At 38.6% G+C, this 17028-nt stretch overlaps 1 protein-coding gene across 3 annotated transcripts in view; it reads left to right on the top strand.

Annotated features, from left to right (window-relative positions):
* fgf22 (fibroblast growth factor 22) overlaps nt 1-15722 on the top strand; it is a 143160-nt gene extending 127438 nt beyond the window's left edge. For all 3 annotated transcript variants that reach the window (XM_043721277.1, XM_043721275.1, XM_043721276.1), the window contains 2 exons: nt 7736-7839; nt 14166-15722. In XM_043721277.1, the coding sequence (XP_043577212.1) occupies nt 7736-7839; nt 14166-14360 (299 nt within the window). In that variant the 3' untranslated portion in view covers nt 14361-15722. The remainder of the gene's footprint in view (nt 1-7735; nt 7840-14165) is intronic.
* Nucleotides 15723-17028: the final 1306 nt, after the last annotated feature.

Below are 17028 nucleotides of genomic sequence, written 5' to 3'. Positions count from 1 at the left end.
AACTAAATACAGTTTAGACTTTATTTTCAATTATACAGGAGTGAGATAGCTATTTCAGAATAAAGCTTTGAAATTTGGAAATTCTCTGAACAAAATGTGGGTGATAACTTTACTTAATTACATTATTACTAATCACCATCACTGATCTATGAGAAAAGGATCATGGAGTACAATCCCAAGGACATCAGAAAAAAGCCACACAATATCCATAGCCTATTATAACACAAACAGAATTTGACTTACTTTCAGCCACTGTAAATGGTTGAGCGTTATTATAGATTGGCAAAATTACAAAATGTGATTCCTGAAACCACAAAATGAAATCCTGGAATCCAAGGTAATAAAATGGAATTAAACCTATTCATTTGTGGTCAGAGAGTGGCCCTGGCAATAATGGAAGTGTAACATGCACCAGAGACAGATGGCTGGCAGCAATTAAGTTACAGTACTGACTTCTTTATTGCAGGAAGATTTCCTCTGGTTCCTTTGCATTATCAATATCAAAAAAACATAGCGAGGATAATTGCTCCAATCGTTATTTCTAATGAGATTGTAAACATGTTCTTGCAGATTGCTATCATAAGTTTGGGTGGAAATGAGGCGCAGACAAAATTTATCCGCTATGTTTATGATACTAAAATAGAGTGACAGAAGGAAATTCTTTTTACTTTTATTTATATGAGGTGATAGAGCTATGGAGTTTCATGGAAGCAGTGCTTATAGGCAAAAGAATGATAATAATCAGAATGCAAATGCTAAACTGTTATGATTATGCCAGGCTGTTATCCTAACATAATTTAGAAACATTCATTATGAATTGCACACAATAATCTTATCAGGGTCATCTTACTTTGTAGCCAAAATCATTAATTTACAATGCATTGTTTATTGTTACACAACAATGAGTTTGAAGGCTACCTCTAGGTACCCTGCATTCACACAAGACATGTTAAATTTCACTGCGGCCATGCAATTGTAGGTGAACTATAGAGCTGATTTCCAATCAGCAGTGGCATTTGTGGAAAATCACAGGTTTGCAGCATCTTATTTGGCAACTATTCACTTAAACAGTCTGAAAATCAGTCACTGAAGATTCATAATTACCTAAACAAAGCCTCCAGTGGACACTGCTGAGCGTCAAAACTACACCAACTGGGCAATCTGCCCTAGCCAACGTTCACTGAACAATTTTTGTTCTACTCCTCTCTGTGGGCAGTTGGTGCCTGGTAATTATTCTTAGAGTGTGAACAAAGCTGAAAGCTCAAGAGCAATTCTGTTAAGACAATTTCTCTACTCCAGCATAAAATGTGTTGGAAAGACATAAATAAGCCACCCAGACCAGATAACTCAAGACTCTATTCCTAGTCTGGGTTGCATTTGCAGATCCTACTGGATAATAAGGTGGAAAGTAAACCAATTTTCCCATTGCGAACTGCTAAGCAGCAATGCTTGTAGCTGTGTGTGTATGTTACAGGAGGGCAGATTAAATACGGCTGGTACATCCTTAACAAATCTACAGCATCTGAATAGCCTTTAACAATTGTCGTTTAAGAAGAATAATCACTTGGCCATGACATCAGATGATACAAACTTCTAACAGATCCTCAGTAACAAACAATGCTTCCAGATGGTAAAGGGAGAGAAAGAAATGGTTAAAATAGTTAAAAGCTAGTGTCTTGACACTTTTACGTCAGCTACACTACCAAACCCACATTTTTCCTTTAATCGCTGAGATGAAACATATTATTTCATGAATTGAAATTCCATCCTTACAGTTATGAGTAGTGTAAATTAATGATGATATTTTTCAATGATTCTTCTCAGAAACAGTAATAAATACTGGAGAGGAATATTAAAATTACCTGTCTTCATCAGTCATGATTGTTTTTTGGGTCCATTTTCAAAATTATTGCTGCAACAATTATTGTGGCAAGGACTATTCCATCCCTGCAGCATTATGTTCTCTCTCCATGTCCAAACAAATAGAACTCATCTCTGTGTTTCAGAGGGCTGTAGGCCAGCATTCAAAGCTGGAAGCTTGGCCTTGGGATCATGCAAAACTACTTGCTTGCTTTGCTTACAATAAAACTTCGCATTCAGTCCAACTCATTTAAATAAGGTCCCTCAGTGTTTATTTTTGCCCATTGCTATTATAGTTCATATGCTCAAGTTTGGTTAGCTGATTGAGAGAACTGCTGCAAGCACCATTTGCCCGGTGTCTCATGTTGAAATGCTGGCCTCTGAAATTGGGTGCAGGCCATCGCACCAATAAAGCGATATCCTTCACAGTGATTTACGAAGCATTAAAAATTCTGACTATTTCAGTCAGTTCCCTCTCCTTTCCAATGCCAGTTGAAGCTTTTCCATGGTGCTCTTTTCGATATGATACTTGTAAAAATAATCATATTATTTCTCCTCCTTACTGTTTCTTTAATAATTCCAGGGCTGCCAGATGAGTTCCAGGCAGCAGTGTTTGACTTCATATTGACTTCATTACAGTGGTGCACAACACTAACCCACAGCTAGTGCAGAAAGTGCAAACAAAAAATGCTTAGAATCAATGGTCATTTGCTTCATTTGTCAACTGATCAAAACCTGAAATTTTCAAATCTTTTCATGTTGAATCTATTCAATATGTGAAGGCAGCTTTTACTAATATATTGCCAGCCTGAGATTGCTGACTTGTCCTCAACATTACACAGTAACCCTAAATATAGCCCTATTGTTGTGAATCTACACTCTCAAGGCCATGAGAGACATCAATCGGTCTCCTGGTTGTATAGATGGGAGTACCTCACTTCTCAAAACTTTCCTAAAGCCTTTGTTTCAATCTATAATCCATGAGCACTCATAAGTTCATAACTAAATGCTCTGAGACAGTCTCACATTGATGCACGCTGTTAAATTTAGTATGCATTATATTCAGAGTAGAATTCTTCCAGCTTTGTCTGAAAAGTGCCTTGAATCCCAATCTCTGGTTACAGAATGTCTGATTTTACACTTTACCAATCTTGGTTCAAATTACATTATTGGAATTCATTGGAAATTCTGGGTGATGAGTAATGTCACAGCCTGACACGCGAACCTTTTCAGGTTTGATTGCTTTAGGAAAGTGACATATAAAATAGCATCATCTAGCCCGTAGCAACAAGATTGTAGATACCAGAAGACTCAACACATTGACAGTTGCAAGGAAATACAACTTAAAAATGCATAACAAGGTGATGATAGGTCATCAGATTATGAAAGTGGCATGTCTTCGCCTCCAGTTAGTTTTGGAAACCAAGTTTGTTTTGATGCTGGTTCTTTTATATTACAAACAGTCAATTATTTTTCATATAAATATACATAACTTCCCTCTTGAGTTACTTCCTTGGGTGTAGCGACTTAAGCTCCTGCAGCCCTCATGTTTTCAATAGTAAGATATCAGCTGGTAGATAATTGTACGTTTCAGTTGAGATAAAATGTTCTGACAATTTTTCACTTAATGATACACTGAAATTAACAAACACATCTTCTTGCAAATGGATTGTGCTCTTTGTAGGAGTGATTATCTGATTTTAAAATTTCACATTGAGTCTGACACCATCCTGACTGGTGCAATCATAGCAACTGATACCTCTGATCATCTTTGCTATGGTTGTGCATTGCAATTGCTTTGATCCAAAAAATATATTCAATCCTGTGACTTCTGACTTTGAATCTAGGAGGCTACTTAACCACTGGGCTGGAGATTTGCATGGGTTAGAAGATGGGCAATTGAACAAATTCATGCAGCAGGATGGCATACCAGTTGCCTGACATGTTACTTCAATGGGATGGTTTTGGAGGCTAATTCACAGTGAGGATGATTACCTGCCAGTGACGTTAGGCCGGCCATTTGGAGATAGGTTAAAGAGGTTTCCTAGATGTTCATGATCAACAGCTATTCTGCTAAATCACCAGTGAGTGATTGACATCTGTCACAACCATAAAGACTGGCAGATCATCAAAGAGCTAATGTAATGTCCTATAGTGAAGGTGCAAAATATTGGACACCAACCACCTCCATCCTACCCATGAATGAGCTGCAAAAGTGCAAATGTCAGAGCCTTAGCCATTCAATCCTTCCTTCCATGGGATTTCTTTAGGTACATTTGCACACCCTAATTGCTATTGTCATTGTGGTTGAATCAACTGACCTGTTTCTGTTGCCATGCCATGTAATCTGATGATATTTCACATGTAAGAACTGTAACTTCCCTCAGTAGCTCAGAAATATGAAACAGTGTGGGCTCGGCAGCTTTACAGAGCAGAAAATTTCTGGTGTCAACCCATGATCTGCATTGAGCTCCTCAATGTCAACACAGGTAACTGTAATGTAGCTACAACTGTCCTCCTTATTGCTGGACTATGGAGGACAAGATCAGCTAAAGTTGTCTTTCCAATCTAGAAGCCTTTGCTGGGAGTGCAGTAATGGGATGCCTGGTGAGGTCAGAATTGTATGGGCTGTTTCTGTCATCGAATAGGCTGTCAGCGTTCACTATCAAGGTTTGCACATGACTAATGGATAACCATTGAAACCACAGTGAGCTGTGCTTCAGGAAGTACTCATTGTGAACTGAAACTAGGGTGGCCAGTGATGGAGACTGAAATACCAGATACAAATAACATCCCCACCATCTACTAGACAGAGAAAGGTGGCATAGTGATTATACCACGGGACTAGTTATCTGAAAATTCAGATTAATGATTTAAAGCCCCAACATGCCATTTAAATTCATTAAATAAAATCTGAAATTAAAAGCTAGTCTCAGTAATGGTGATCATTAAACTGTCAATGATTAATGTCAGAACCTATGTGATTCACGATGCCTTTTTAGAGAAGGAAATCTGCTTTTACCCAATGTGACTGACATAGGTGCCGCTGAATTCAAGTTGGTGCCTCTTCATTGCTTTCTGAAATTGCCTAGGAAGCCATTCAATTTAGGGGCAATTAGAGATAAACAATCAATGTTGGCTCTGCCAACAATGCCAGAAAAAATAAGACCAGTGAAACTTGGAAATAATGGTACTGGTCCAAACTAGAGATCCACACTAACAGATGCAAGATAACTTCAGATCAATTCTGTAATTTCTACATTATACTGGGTTTTCCAAAAGAATAAGTTTTGTTTTTTAAAAAGCTCCCACATATGCCATACATGCAAAAGTAGCTATGAAACCAATGTAGGATTATTTTTCCTGGGCACCCACTAACTTGGAAATGAATTGAAGCAAGTAACTAATACAAAAGCAGGTGCTGGAAATCTGAAACAAGTACAAAAGAATTAGTGAAACTCAGCAGGTCAGACAGTGTCAGTGAATTTTTAATGACATTTGCCCAGAAAGAAGAAACAATAAAATTGGCAAATGACACATTCTAGTCCGACTCATCTTGTATACTTCAAGAGAAGGTGCAATTCATCCAATAGGTTCATTTCCAAGTCTTGGATTTACTGGTATTTCCCTCTGTGTTGTACAATATTCTTGATGTGAAGGTGCCGGTATTGGACTGGGATAGACAAAGTTAAAAATCATACAACACCAGCTACTTGATGAAGGAGCAGCGCTCAGAAAGCTAGTGCTTCCAAATAAACCTGTTGGACTATAACCTGGAGTTATGTGATTTTTAACTTTATAATATTCTTGGTCTTGATGCACTGCCAAAGAATATTTACACAGAGTCTGCTGAGGGATGAGGAAAACATTAACTTTGTATTGGTATACCTTACTGTGAATTTGTCTTGCCAAAGGGATGCAAGAGAGAGCAAAATCATGTGATATTGCATTGCTTCCTAAGGTAATGTACAGTTTGTCTCCTTATATAACACAATTGGACCTAACTTGTTATATTACAATTTGGAGTGATTTTACACAGTAGGAAAAACTTGTTCAGCTTGCAATGTTTGCTTTAGAGCCACTGTCAACACTGGAGCAAGATCCTGGTTGTTTTGGGAAATGTATTCTGTGATTTTGTTCACAGTTCTCAGAGAACTGGATGACCATTTGTTTATCCCTTGTAATGGATAACAGGATTTGCTGTTAATAATGTATTCTTCACCCAATGATTAATTTTTTCTTTTTTTAATGGAACACTATGTCACTCTTGTTGGTATTATAAGATACCATCTATTTGGATACTTCAAAGCTGAGGATTGTTGTAACTGCAAATTAAACTGTAACTTCTGTCTGACTCAGCATTAATCTGAACAATATCAGAGGTTAAACTTAACCTGACAGCTTCACAGACACATCCATCTGCTACAGGCCCAAGAACCATTTTCCATTCCACATGAAAAATGGTGAGCCTGATTTCATAGCTGTCATCTTTCGGTCATTAAATCTGAAACAATTTGATTGAAGAGGCAAATTTATCTTTTTGTAAATAATTGCCTGAGAGATTATCATAGAAACAAATTGAGCTCCATTCAATGAGATTTAACCCCACACTATACACCTTTCCACAAAGTGGGAATGGTGCAGTGGAGAGTGAGGAGGAAATTAAGGGTAAGAGTGAGTAGAGGATCTTGCACCGTTCCTGCAGTGTTCCAGCTACACCATTTTATTCCATCTAATAAAACTGTAAACCCCACAATTTGGGCTTAATTTACATAGAAATGGTGGTATCATAATGTTTGAAATTTTGGGGCTTACCAATGGCCAAACCCTGGCAAAGTCATGGAGTGGCCAGAAGTGGCCACAGTATGTTTAAGAAAATATTTACCGAGAGAATTATTGTGAGTTAGGAAGAGCAGAAGTGCTTCCCAGGGCTTCTCAATGAGTCTATGAGCCTTTCAGCCCATCTTGCCTCTCACTCTCAGTTTTAAAGTCAAGTTCCAATTGCCCTTTGCAGCAGTAACACTAAATATGCAGAGACCACTTCCATCCATCCTTACAGGGCTCTCATCATTTTGCCCTGTTATCACTTTGGTTACAGTTTTGTTTGAGGGTTCCTGTTGAACTCCTAGAAGGAAAAAAAACAGTACAACTTGGAAATGATGCAATCTGATCTTAGTTGACTCTATACCCATACAGGGAGCTCCAGTTTGGGCCAGTGCACATATTTCCAAACTAGTTTTTTTTACTGTGTTTTCATTTGGTCTTAACTTTTTTTTAAAATGGAAGACAATCTTTCAGTACAGAGCCTCATTTATTCAAACTAAGATGGAAGGTTTAGTTTTTTCCTATACCTAACAATGCACATCTGGAAACAGACCTCAGAATCTGTGCTACAAAACTTGCATGTGATCCATAGAACAATGCCACATCTTACTCTTTGCCACAGAAATTATTTCCAATTGATTTTCAGTAATGATGTTTAGGAAGTCAATCAAAAAGTATGAAAGCAAGGTTCCTCTTTTCTCTCTTAGTCAGATAATTAAGGCTTAAGTTTGCAGATTTTTCTGAACGGGCAATGTTTATTATTAATTAGATCCTGAAAACAGAACAGAATAATGCATGTAAATTTTAAAAAAGGACAGTCTATGTTTAAAAGCAACTGGAAAAACCCACACTGTTACTTCACTATGTAAAGTACTCAAGTTCTATTAGAAGTGAAGAAAATGCAACATGAACTGTTGCACAATTGTTCTGAGTGTGAATGTAAAACTACATAGAACCATTGGGACAGTGATATCCCCATGCAACAATTTGAGCTTATCAGACATAGGGAGAAAATAAAACTCTTAAAATGTATTTTCGCTTTCATTTACAGGTATAATGGAAATCAGGTCAGTTAATGTTGGAGTAGTCGCAATCAAAGCGGTCAACACTGGCTTTTATTTAGCCATGAACAAGAAGGGAAAGCTATATGGCACGGTAAGGTTATACAAGTAGCACAATTTCACATCATATTTAAAAGTCTAAATCCAACAATTTATCTTTAGAAACATCAGACTTAATGTAATAGCCACTCAGACCCATCCACTGAGTGACATGCTAGTGGCGACCCTGCCAAGTGGACTTCCAACAGCTCTGATGTGCGTTAAATTGTATCTTGGCAATCTATTGCCTGATGTTGGGGTTCACAAGGCTTTCAAGGCAAAGCATCCCATTCCTGAGAACTGCCGGCCAATCAGAAACAGGCAGCTCTTCAGATGTACCAGCACCACCAGGAACAGAGGCCACTACTGGTACTGCAGTGTAAGGCCTTTGCTCAGGGTCAGAATGGCCATCCAATGATCAATGGTGGTACTGTGGTATGCAGTGCTTTGGAATTCCACTACATTGACTTCAGACACCTTGACATTTCATGGCATCATTTCATGATGTACAAGGAAACCTCATGCCAATTATCACATGATGAATCAGTACTTCTCCATATTGAACACCAGTTGGTGTTTGGCAGAACCACCACTGTCAGAATTGGCCAAGTCCTCAAAGAAAACTAGGTCTGTGGCAGGTGGTAAGAGAACCACCAAGAAACATAAAACCTACCTGAATTCGGCCTCACCGATCTATTACAGATGCATCCCTTCAAGGTGGCATCAGTAGGAGTGACCACTGCAGAGTCAATGTGGATACTTTGAGAATGCCCTCCATAACGAAAATTGAATTGCATGAACCTGGTGAAGCTACAATACCTGCCACCTTGCATGCTAAACAATATAATCAACATGTAATGTCGAAACATAAGTGAATCCATGACCAAAAGACTGAAGCTCTGCGGTCCTGCCAACTAATCATCAATGGTGTTGGATAATTAAATAACAAGTAGCACACCTCCTCAAATACTCCCATTGTGGGATCACTCAATGATGGATAGCACAGCACATCAATGCTGAAGCATTTTCCTCCATCTTCAGACAGATGTACTGATTGGATGGGCCACCATAATTCTACTGCATAACAGATGCCATTTCTCAGCTAATGTTGGTTCACTCCATGGGATATATAACAAATATCAACACTTTAGCCACCGTAATGAAGGCTTATGCTCTAGAATTAACCCCAACAATATCCAGAATGTTCCAATGAAGTTACAGCACTGGCATCAATGTTTAAAATTTCCCAGGCATACACTGTCCACAAAGAATAGGACAAATCAAACTCAGTCAACTGCTGCTCTAGCAGTCTTCTATTAATCATCTCCAAAGTGGTGGAAGAGTGTGCATCGATAGTGCTGTCCAGTGGTACTAGCTTAGCAATGACCTGCTCACTTTCAGTTTGCATTCTCCCAGGCTTCCTCAGCTGTGGACTTCTATCACAATCTTGATCCAAACATGAACAAAATATCTGATCCTCTGAGATGAGGGGAGAATAATTGCCCTCAATGTTAAGGCAGCTTTTAGCTGAGCATGACATCAAGGAGATCTAATAAAAATGGAGTCAATGGGAATTGGGGGAAAACTCTCCACTGGTAAGAGTATTACCTGGCAGAAAGGAAAATGGTTGGAGTTGTTGAAGGTCCAACATCTGAGCTCCAGGTCATTATTGCAGGAAATCCTCAATGTAGCATCCTTGGCTAACCCATCTTTTGCTGATTCATTAATGAACTTTGTTACAACATAAAGTCAGATTAGGATGTTCACTGTTGGTTGAACAATGTTCAGCAACATCTGTGAATTCTCAGGTAATAACTATAATTATTAATCCTTGTGCTCAATTACATTTTCATTGCTGAATTTCCCACTATCAATATCCTGGCTTAATACTGACCAGAGACTGAATTGGACCAGCCATATACATATATTAGCTACAAGAGTCGATTAGCAACTAGGAATTCTGTAGTGACTAGCCTGCCCTCTATCTCTGCAAGTTTGTTTACAAGATACAAATCAGAATGCTTTGGAATAGACACTCCATGACTGGACGGTACAACTCCAACAACACTTAACAAGGTCATAACTATCCAGGACAAAGCAGCTTGCTTGATTGGCATTCCATCCACCACCTTCAATGTTCAGTCCCTTCACCACCAATGCTCCATGGCAGTAGTATGTACCATCTACAAGATGCACTGCAGCAACTCACCAAGGCTCCTCTGATAGCACCTTCCAAACTCCCAACCACTATCTAGACCGACAAGGGCAGCAGACATTCGGGAACACTATGACTCTGCAAGTTCTCCTGAAAATGACACACTCTCCTGACATGGAACTATATCACCATTCCTTCACTGATGCTGGGTGAAAATTTCAAAACTCCCTTCCTATCAGTGCTGTGGGTGAACCTATATCTCAAGGATATTACAGTTCAAGAAGGCAACTTAACACCACCTTTCCAGGGCACTTATGGATGATCCACTTTCCATAAATGAATCAAAGTAAAACATTTTCCATTATGTTTGATTAACTACTGATTGGAAAGAAATACGTTGCATTTCTCTGCATTATCTATATTCAAAGAACATCACAAAGACTTCACGGGCACTGATTTGCATTTTGAAGTGTCATCACTTATGCAGATGAATATATGTTGTCTTGTAAATAAAATAATCTCACAAACAAAGCCAATATTTGTGGTTTTTACTGAGAGATGAAAATTGGCTCAGACACCTGAACATTTTACATTCCATCTGAATCGGCAGATGGAGACCTGCATTCCCTCAGCAAGAAGCACACATCCTGCCTTATGTTTTCCCTCTCTGTTGGCCAGTTATTGTGAAAGTGTCACCTTGTTCTGTAATATGTTCAATTTTTGCTCTAGAATAGGAAAAATGATCATGATTCTGTCATTTCTGGGCTGTAACTTTGCTTCAGTAATGTACCCACATTTTGTGGACTTATTAACTGAAAAGGGCAAGGATATTAGCCTATACTTGCCCACATTATTTATTTACTAAATACATAGCAGCTGTTAAAATAGTGCCTTCTGCTGAACTTCACACCCAAACCTGCATTTGAGTGGATTCTGATACCTGCCACTGATACTATATTAAGTGTCATGAATTGCATCCCTGATAAGGGCAACAAAGGAAAAAAACACAAAGGAAATACATCAGCTGGATCGTCTTTCATAACCTGACACACAGTAAATTCCTATTTCACCACATGCTTCTATATCATGGTTACGGCTTTTGGTCTGGAACACAATACACCAGACTATCCTGGAGTCATCTGAGAAACATTTTACAAGCACTTGTTTTACCGCACTAATTACCCAGTGAATTGGTCTTTCTTTATTTTGGACTGGAAATTTTGGTGGGGGCAGGGTCAGCTGGGATATCAACTTTTCTTGCGCTCATCACTGACAAAATGGAATGCTTCCCATCTCAGGTGAGCAGCCTCAGCAGCCAAACCAGGAATTATGCAGCCAGCTACAAAGTGAACTTCTCCCAGTTATAAGGCACTGTACTGGGCAAATTACAGTCCCATTGATGTTAAATATATCACCAGAAGAACTGTCACCTTCTTTTGAGATATTCTTGACTCTGTGCTGACACTAGACTCCTGAAATGAAGAAATTCTTCTTTCACTGTCGTTCAACAACATAATTGAACCCCATTCTCCACAGAACATCTCTTTTTAGTGTTGTGTGGAGTTTCTCTTTTTGCATTGTAAACATCTGTGTACCTTCCTGATTGCACCAAAAGGTAGTCAACCATCTAAAACACCTTTGGAGGACTTTATGAGAAAATGTCTGTAACACAAATATTTGACTGCAGCATCTGCATCCTTTAAGTTAGTGTTATTTTCCTCAGGGAGGAATCTGAAAGTTTAACCTTTAAGCTTCTAAAATATCTTAAAATCTCCTTTGAGTTAGTCAATTCTGCAACATAAATTATGTTTTGCAGTGTTACTAAACACTTGAGGTTTTTTAAGTATGTAAACAAACTATATTATTCAAAATATTATATCATGAATATGAAGGGAATGTCATGAATTTGAAGGGAAAGCAAGATAGATAATTGAGGAAAGAGCAACAGAAAGTTATGCTGACAGATGCAGATTAAAAAAATGGAGGAGAAGACTCCTGTGTGGACAATTAATTTGGGTTTGGTAGATCAGGCTTCTGTTCTCTAACTATTATGTGATATGTGTGTGCATACATAGACAGAATGAAGAGATGCTGCATAAAGTAGAATGATTTATGATTCAGCTGAAAATTGCAATTCAACCTCACAATGGAGCAGGTAAAACCGGTGACCTGGGCATTGATGTACTTGCTGACTCCTGGAATCATCAGTTAAATGTTTTATAGTCTAAGACTGTGAATTAGTGAGTTATAATGTGGGAAGGAACATGGCCTTCTTACTGCCTTGCAGTGTCAGTCAGACCAATGGAATGCAATAATTGTAATTTTGATGAAAACTACTTGCAGTTCAGTGCTCCTTACAATCTGCATACTGTGAGCTGACCTTTTGGAACCTGCAAAGATGAGTTTGATAACTCAACACTTTGAATCTCAATCCTGTAATCCTCAAGTTTCCAAGTTGCAGCTTTTCTCGCACCACTATCTTGCACTTTGCTCCAGACAATGATGTCAACTGTAGCGCAATTGGCTGAAACCTTCAGGTCATTGACCTTTTATCAGCCAGGTCAACTGAAGTTCAGTGTCTCTTGGCTGAAATGCAATGAAAAATGATGGAGCAGACAGATCAATGTCTCTTAAATGTTAGGAATAGAAAATTCTGTCAACGAGCTACACTGAAATGAATCAGTCGTTGCTAATGATTTACAGATTAAAGGTTTTGCTGAAGACTACATCACAGACTTGGAGAACTGAGCAGCCATTCCAACTTTCAATCTTCTGTTTTGCTCGTGGGGGGAAGGGTCTTGAAGTAGGCAGATAAATAGAGTGAAACCCACCATGTAAATGTGAGGGGGAGATGGCACAATTCATATTTGACTAACTTGCTTTATACTTTGAAAAAGTCTGCAATGAGCTCCCGTTCCGAGCTGGTTACAATCTCCTTTTGTGGAGACAAATGAGAAAGGAAACGTTGGCAGTAAAGATAGAAACCAAACATTACTCACAGTAATTCATAATAAAATGCTGAATTCAAATAGCAAAACATTTCTTTTACACATAAAAAAACTTCCAACAATCCATCCTACTACATGTTTGCTGTCTCTGATTGGGATTGAGATAACAGCAAAATACTGCAGATGTTGGAGATCTGAAATAAAAACAGAAAGTGCTGGAGAAATTCAGCAGGTCTGGTAATGTCTGTGGAGAGAGAAATAGAGTCCAGTGATTCTTCTTTGGAAATAGGATTGAAATAATCTTGCTTACAAACTATAGGGGTGGGCAAATTAGGATTGGAGATGAGAAGAAATTTCTTCATCTAGGAAGTGGTAACCCTGTGGAATTATCTGCCACAGAAAATGGTTGATGTCAAAACATTGAGTGTTTTCAAGGAGAAGTTAGATATGGTTCTTAGAGCTAAGGGGATCAAAGACTATGAGGAGGAAGCTCGAGCAGGGTACTGAGTTGGATGATGAACCATGATCATATTGAATGGCAGATCAGGCCAAATAGCCTATACTTGTATGCACAGAATCATAAAGTATTCTCCTAATCTGAATGGAAGTACAGGTGATGGATGCAACAAAGGAACTTTTCATACATACCGCCTGCCTCTTTACCCACTCTGCCACTAAAATGGCATACTCATCAAATTTACTCGCTGAAGGATAAATGTGAATGCTTTTCAAATTGTCGGTGGTTGAAGCACAGAAACAGGCAATTGGCCCATTAGATTTATTCTGGTATTTTTCTCCATAAATGTTCACAAATTACTGAGTCTTTTCCCACTCCCTTGACCATGCTCATAGGCATTTGCATTCTTAAGCCAGGTGTCTATATCCCCTTTTTAAAGAAGTTATGAATTCTACTCTAAAGATTGTGGAATTCTTTGTCACACATAATCAAGCATCTTCTGTATAAACGAATTATCTCTAAGCTGTCCTGTTATTTGAGCCCTGGCATTATATTCCTGCTGGCTCATTATTGAAAAGATTTTCCTCCTTATAGTCACATTGGACCATTGCATTGCACTTTCTAGCAGTTAGTTATAGAGTTCCATTGGTACCATGCTGGGATGAGGTTTGCAAGCTTCTCTCCCTGGGTAGTGTAGATGTGTATTTTGGAGATGGTGGTAAATGAAGAAACCATAAAGTAAGAAAAGTGAAATAAAAAGATAAAAATCATTGCTTGATAATGTCCTTTAACTGTTGATTGTCTTTTTGTTCCTTTTCTAGGAAGAATACAACAACAATTGTAAGTTTAAGGAAAGGATAGAAGAGAATGGTTACAATACCTATGCCTCTCTGAAGTGGAAGCACAAGGGGCGGCAAATGTTCATCTCATTAAATGGGAAAGGGTCCCCTCGCCGGGGACATAAAACAAGGAGAAAACATCTCTCAGCACACTTTCTACCCATGATGGTGCCCTAGCCATCAGCTTGTGCCCACATGCCCTGAATTGTGCATCATTACCAAGTCTTGCCATTTGATGCTGCAAATAAAAATGCACATTTTCTTTTTTTAAATCATGGATCTCACATACAGAGCTATTTTCTCTGCATAAAGCTTGCGTAAGCAACAGAGCATTTACTGTTGTAAATACATGTTTTCTTGGGACCATTTGCAGCACCTCTTCACCAATATAACTGTAGGACTTCTGTAGAGAAAAAGAAAACCCTTCAGCCACAATAGACAGAAGAGGAGAGAAAAAAAGCAGTAGGATTTAATGGAACTATTTGTTTCTTTCTGAAATAAGGAAACTTGAAAGAAGCTTTCTTTTTGGCTTAGAGCATGAACAATAATACTGACAATGCTATATATGTGTCTGGAGTTGGAGGAGGGGGAAGGATAAAAAGGACAGAATAATTGTTGAGCACCTATACCAAAGTTCAAAATTGTTGTACTGCACAGAAGACTATGCTCTAGTCCAAGAAAGACTGCATTTGTAATTTGCACCTGGTTTAGAGAAACTATGTACAAGCAAACCATGAATAGATATCTTCCATAAGTTCCTGACTGCATAATAACTTTGGATCCACCATGGAAGATCCACACGTGGGATGACCAAACTGATTTATTGTGAGCACTGAAGAGATGGATTTGTGACTGTTCTGTTACAGCTCACAACTGTGCTACGTAGCAAATGTTGCACAGGTTGATGTTGTTGTAGGAAATGGTCATATTTATGCAAATATAAATCATGGTGTTATTCGTAGGTTAATACAATCAAACATTTCATTGGAATGGAATGGATTTGCCAAACTACCAATATCACACCAGAACCGGGGAAGCTGGCTTTCATGTAATGTAACAACTCAATAAATCTCTTTCTTTCTTAGAAAGCACATGCAAGAGATGAATTTCTAAAGCTTTTAATGTGTTTCTTCAAGTGTTAACTCTTTTACAACATAGTGAATAAAGTGGTATCTTACTAATTATTAATTAATCTTGCAGTTTATGACATTATCTGAACCCTTTATTGTGTGTTCACCATATTTGTGAATTAATGCAATAAAAATTGCCTAAAAATCAATGGCAGTTGCAAGCAAATATTGAGCGCAATCTCCTAGTATGGTTACGTTAATCAATTATTATTCCTCACCAATTGTTTAACTTTAATCAGCAACATATTTTCAAGTATCAGAGCTCTACTTATAATCTCTACTTATAATCACTAAAAGAAATTTGGAGTTGAATACACAAAGGCACCTACTGCTCTGATACTGACAATCAGATTAATTCTAAATTCAAACATAGCCTTGAACAAAATACAGTCTGCTGACTGTAAAGGAAGATTGTAATTTGTATAGCATTGTTCATCATCTTAGCCATGACAGGTATGGCTCATTAGATAACTCTCTCACCTCTAAGGCACTGCATGGTGGGTTCAGTCCCATGAAAGCATTGAGCAGTAAGTCTAGGATGTCACTCCGATAAAGTACTGAGGGAATGTGGTACTGTTGAATGTGTAGTCTTTCAGCTGAGACTTTAAACTGGTTGGCTGGATAACACTGAACAAGGACAACAGTATATAGAGCAATGCAGCCTGCTTGATTGACAACCCAGCCATCATCTTCAATGTTCAGTCCCTCCATCACTCTGCACAGTGGCAACAGTGTGTACCATCTACAAGATGGAAAGCAGCAACTCACTAGCGGTCCTTTGACAGCACCTTCCAAACCCACGATTTCTAGCATCTAGAAGAACAGGACCAGCAGATAGATGGGAATACTACCACCTATAAAATCTCTTCCAAGTCATCTGTCATCCTGATTTGGAATTATATCCACCATTCCTTTTCAGCTACAACACAGTATACGTGCATTTTCCAATGTTTCACCACATGTATACATGGCTTACTTATCAATACGTTATAACCAGATGCAAGAGATCAAACTGGTTGGAGATACTGTGTTGTAAAGATGTCTGGGAATTTAAGATATGCTCACTTTTTGCATTGCATGCTGACAACATTTCAAAAAGGGAACCACTCACAGCTACGTTAATGGTTCTCTTTTGGAAAGCCTCATCTTCTGCCTTGGGACCCTTCAACCATACAGCATCAACATCGACATTGACTTCATTAGTGTCCAAATCTCCCCACCCCCAACCCTCCAATTCAGCACCACCCTTTTGACCTGTCCATCTTCCTTACCACCTATCCGCTTCACCGACCTATCACAATTACCCTCGACCTGCATCTGCCTATCGCCTTTCCAGCTACCTTCCCCCAGCCCCACCCCTTTATTTATCTCTCAGCTCCCTCCCTCCACTACATTCCTGATGATGGGCTTATGCCTGAAACGTTGACTCTCCTGCTGCCTGGGTGCTGCCTGGTCTGCTGTGCTTTTCCAGTGCCACACTTCTTGACATTACTTGGTGTATAAGTCAAACCCTATTTTAGGAGGGATTTTTGAGGGCTCAAATGTAAACTTGCACCCAGTATCAATGTGCTTCTACAAGCACGCTTTACTTGAACTTTACGGCTTGTTTTTTTAAAAAAGTTTCCAAATGTTATCCATATCACTAATTCTGTTCTTAGCCTTTGAAAGATTGAAAATTCAATCTGGAAGAAATTAAATTGTGTTTAATAATTTTT

Source organism: Chiloscyllium plagiosum, chromosome 31 (genome assembly GCF_004010195.1).
Source record: "Chiloscyllium plagiosum isolate BGI_BamShark_2017 chromosome 31, ASM401019v2, whole genome shotgun sequence".
Lineage (NCBI taxonomy): Eukaryota > Metazoa > Chordata > Chondrichthyes > Orectolobiformes > Hemiscylliidae > Chiloscyllium > Chiloscyllium plagiosum.
This window is presented reverse-complemented; position numbering and strand designations above follow the sequence as displayed.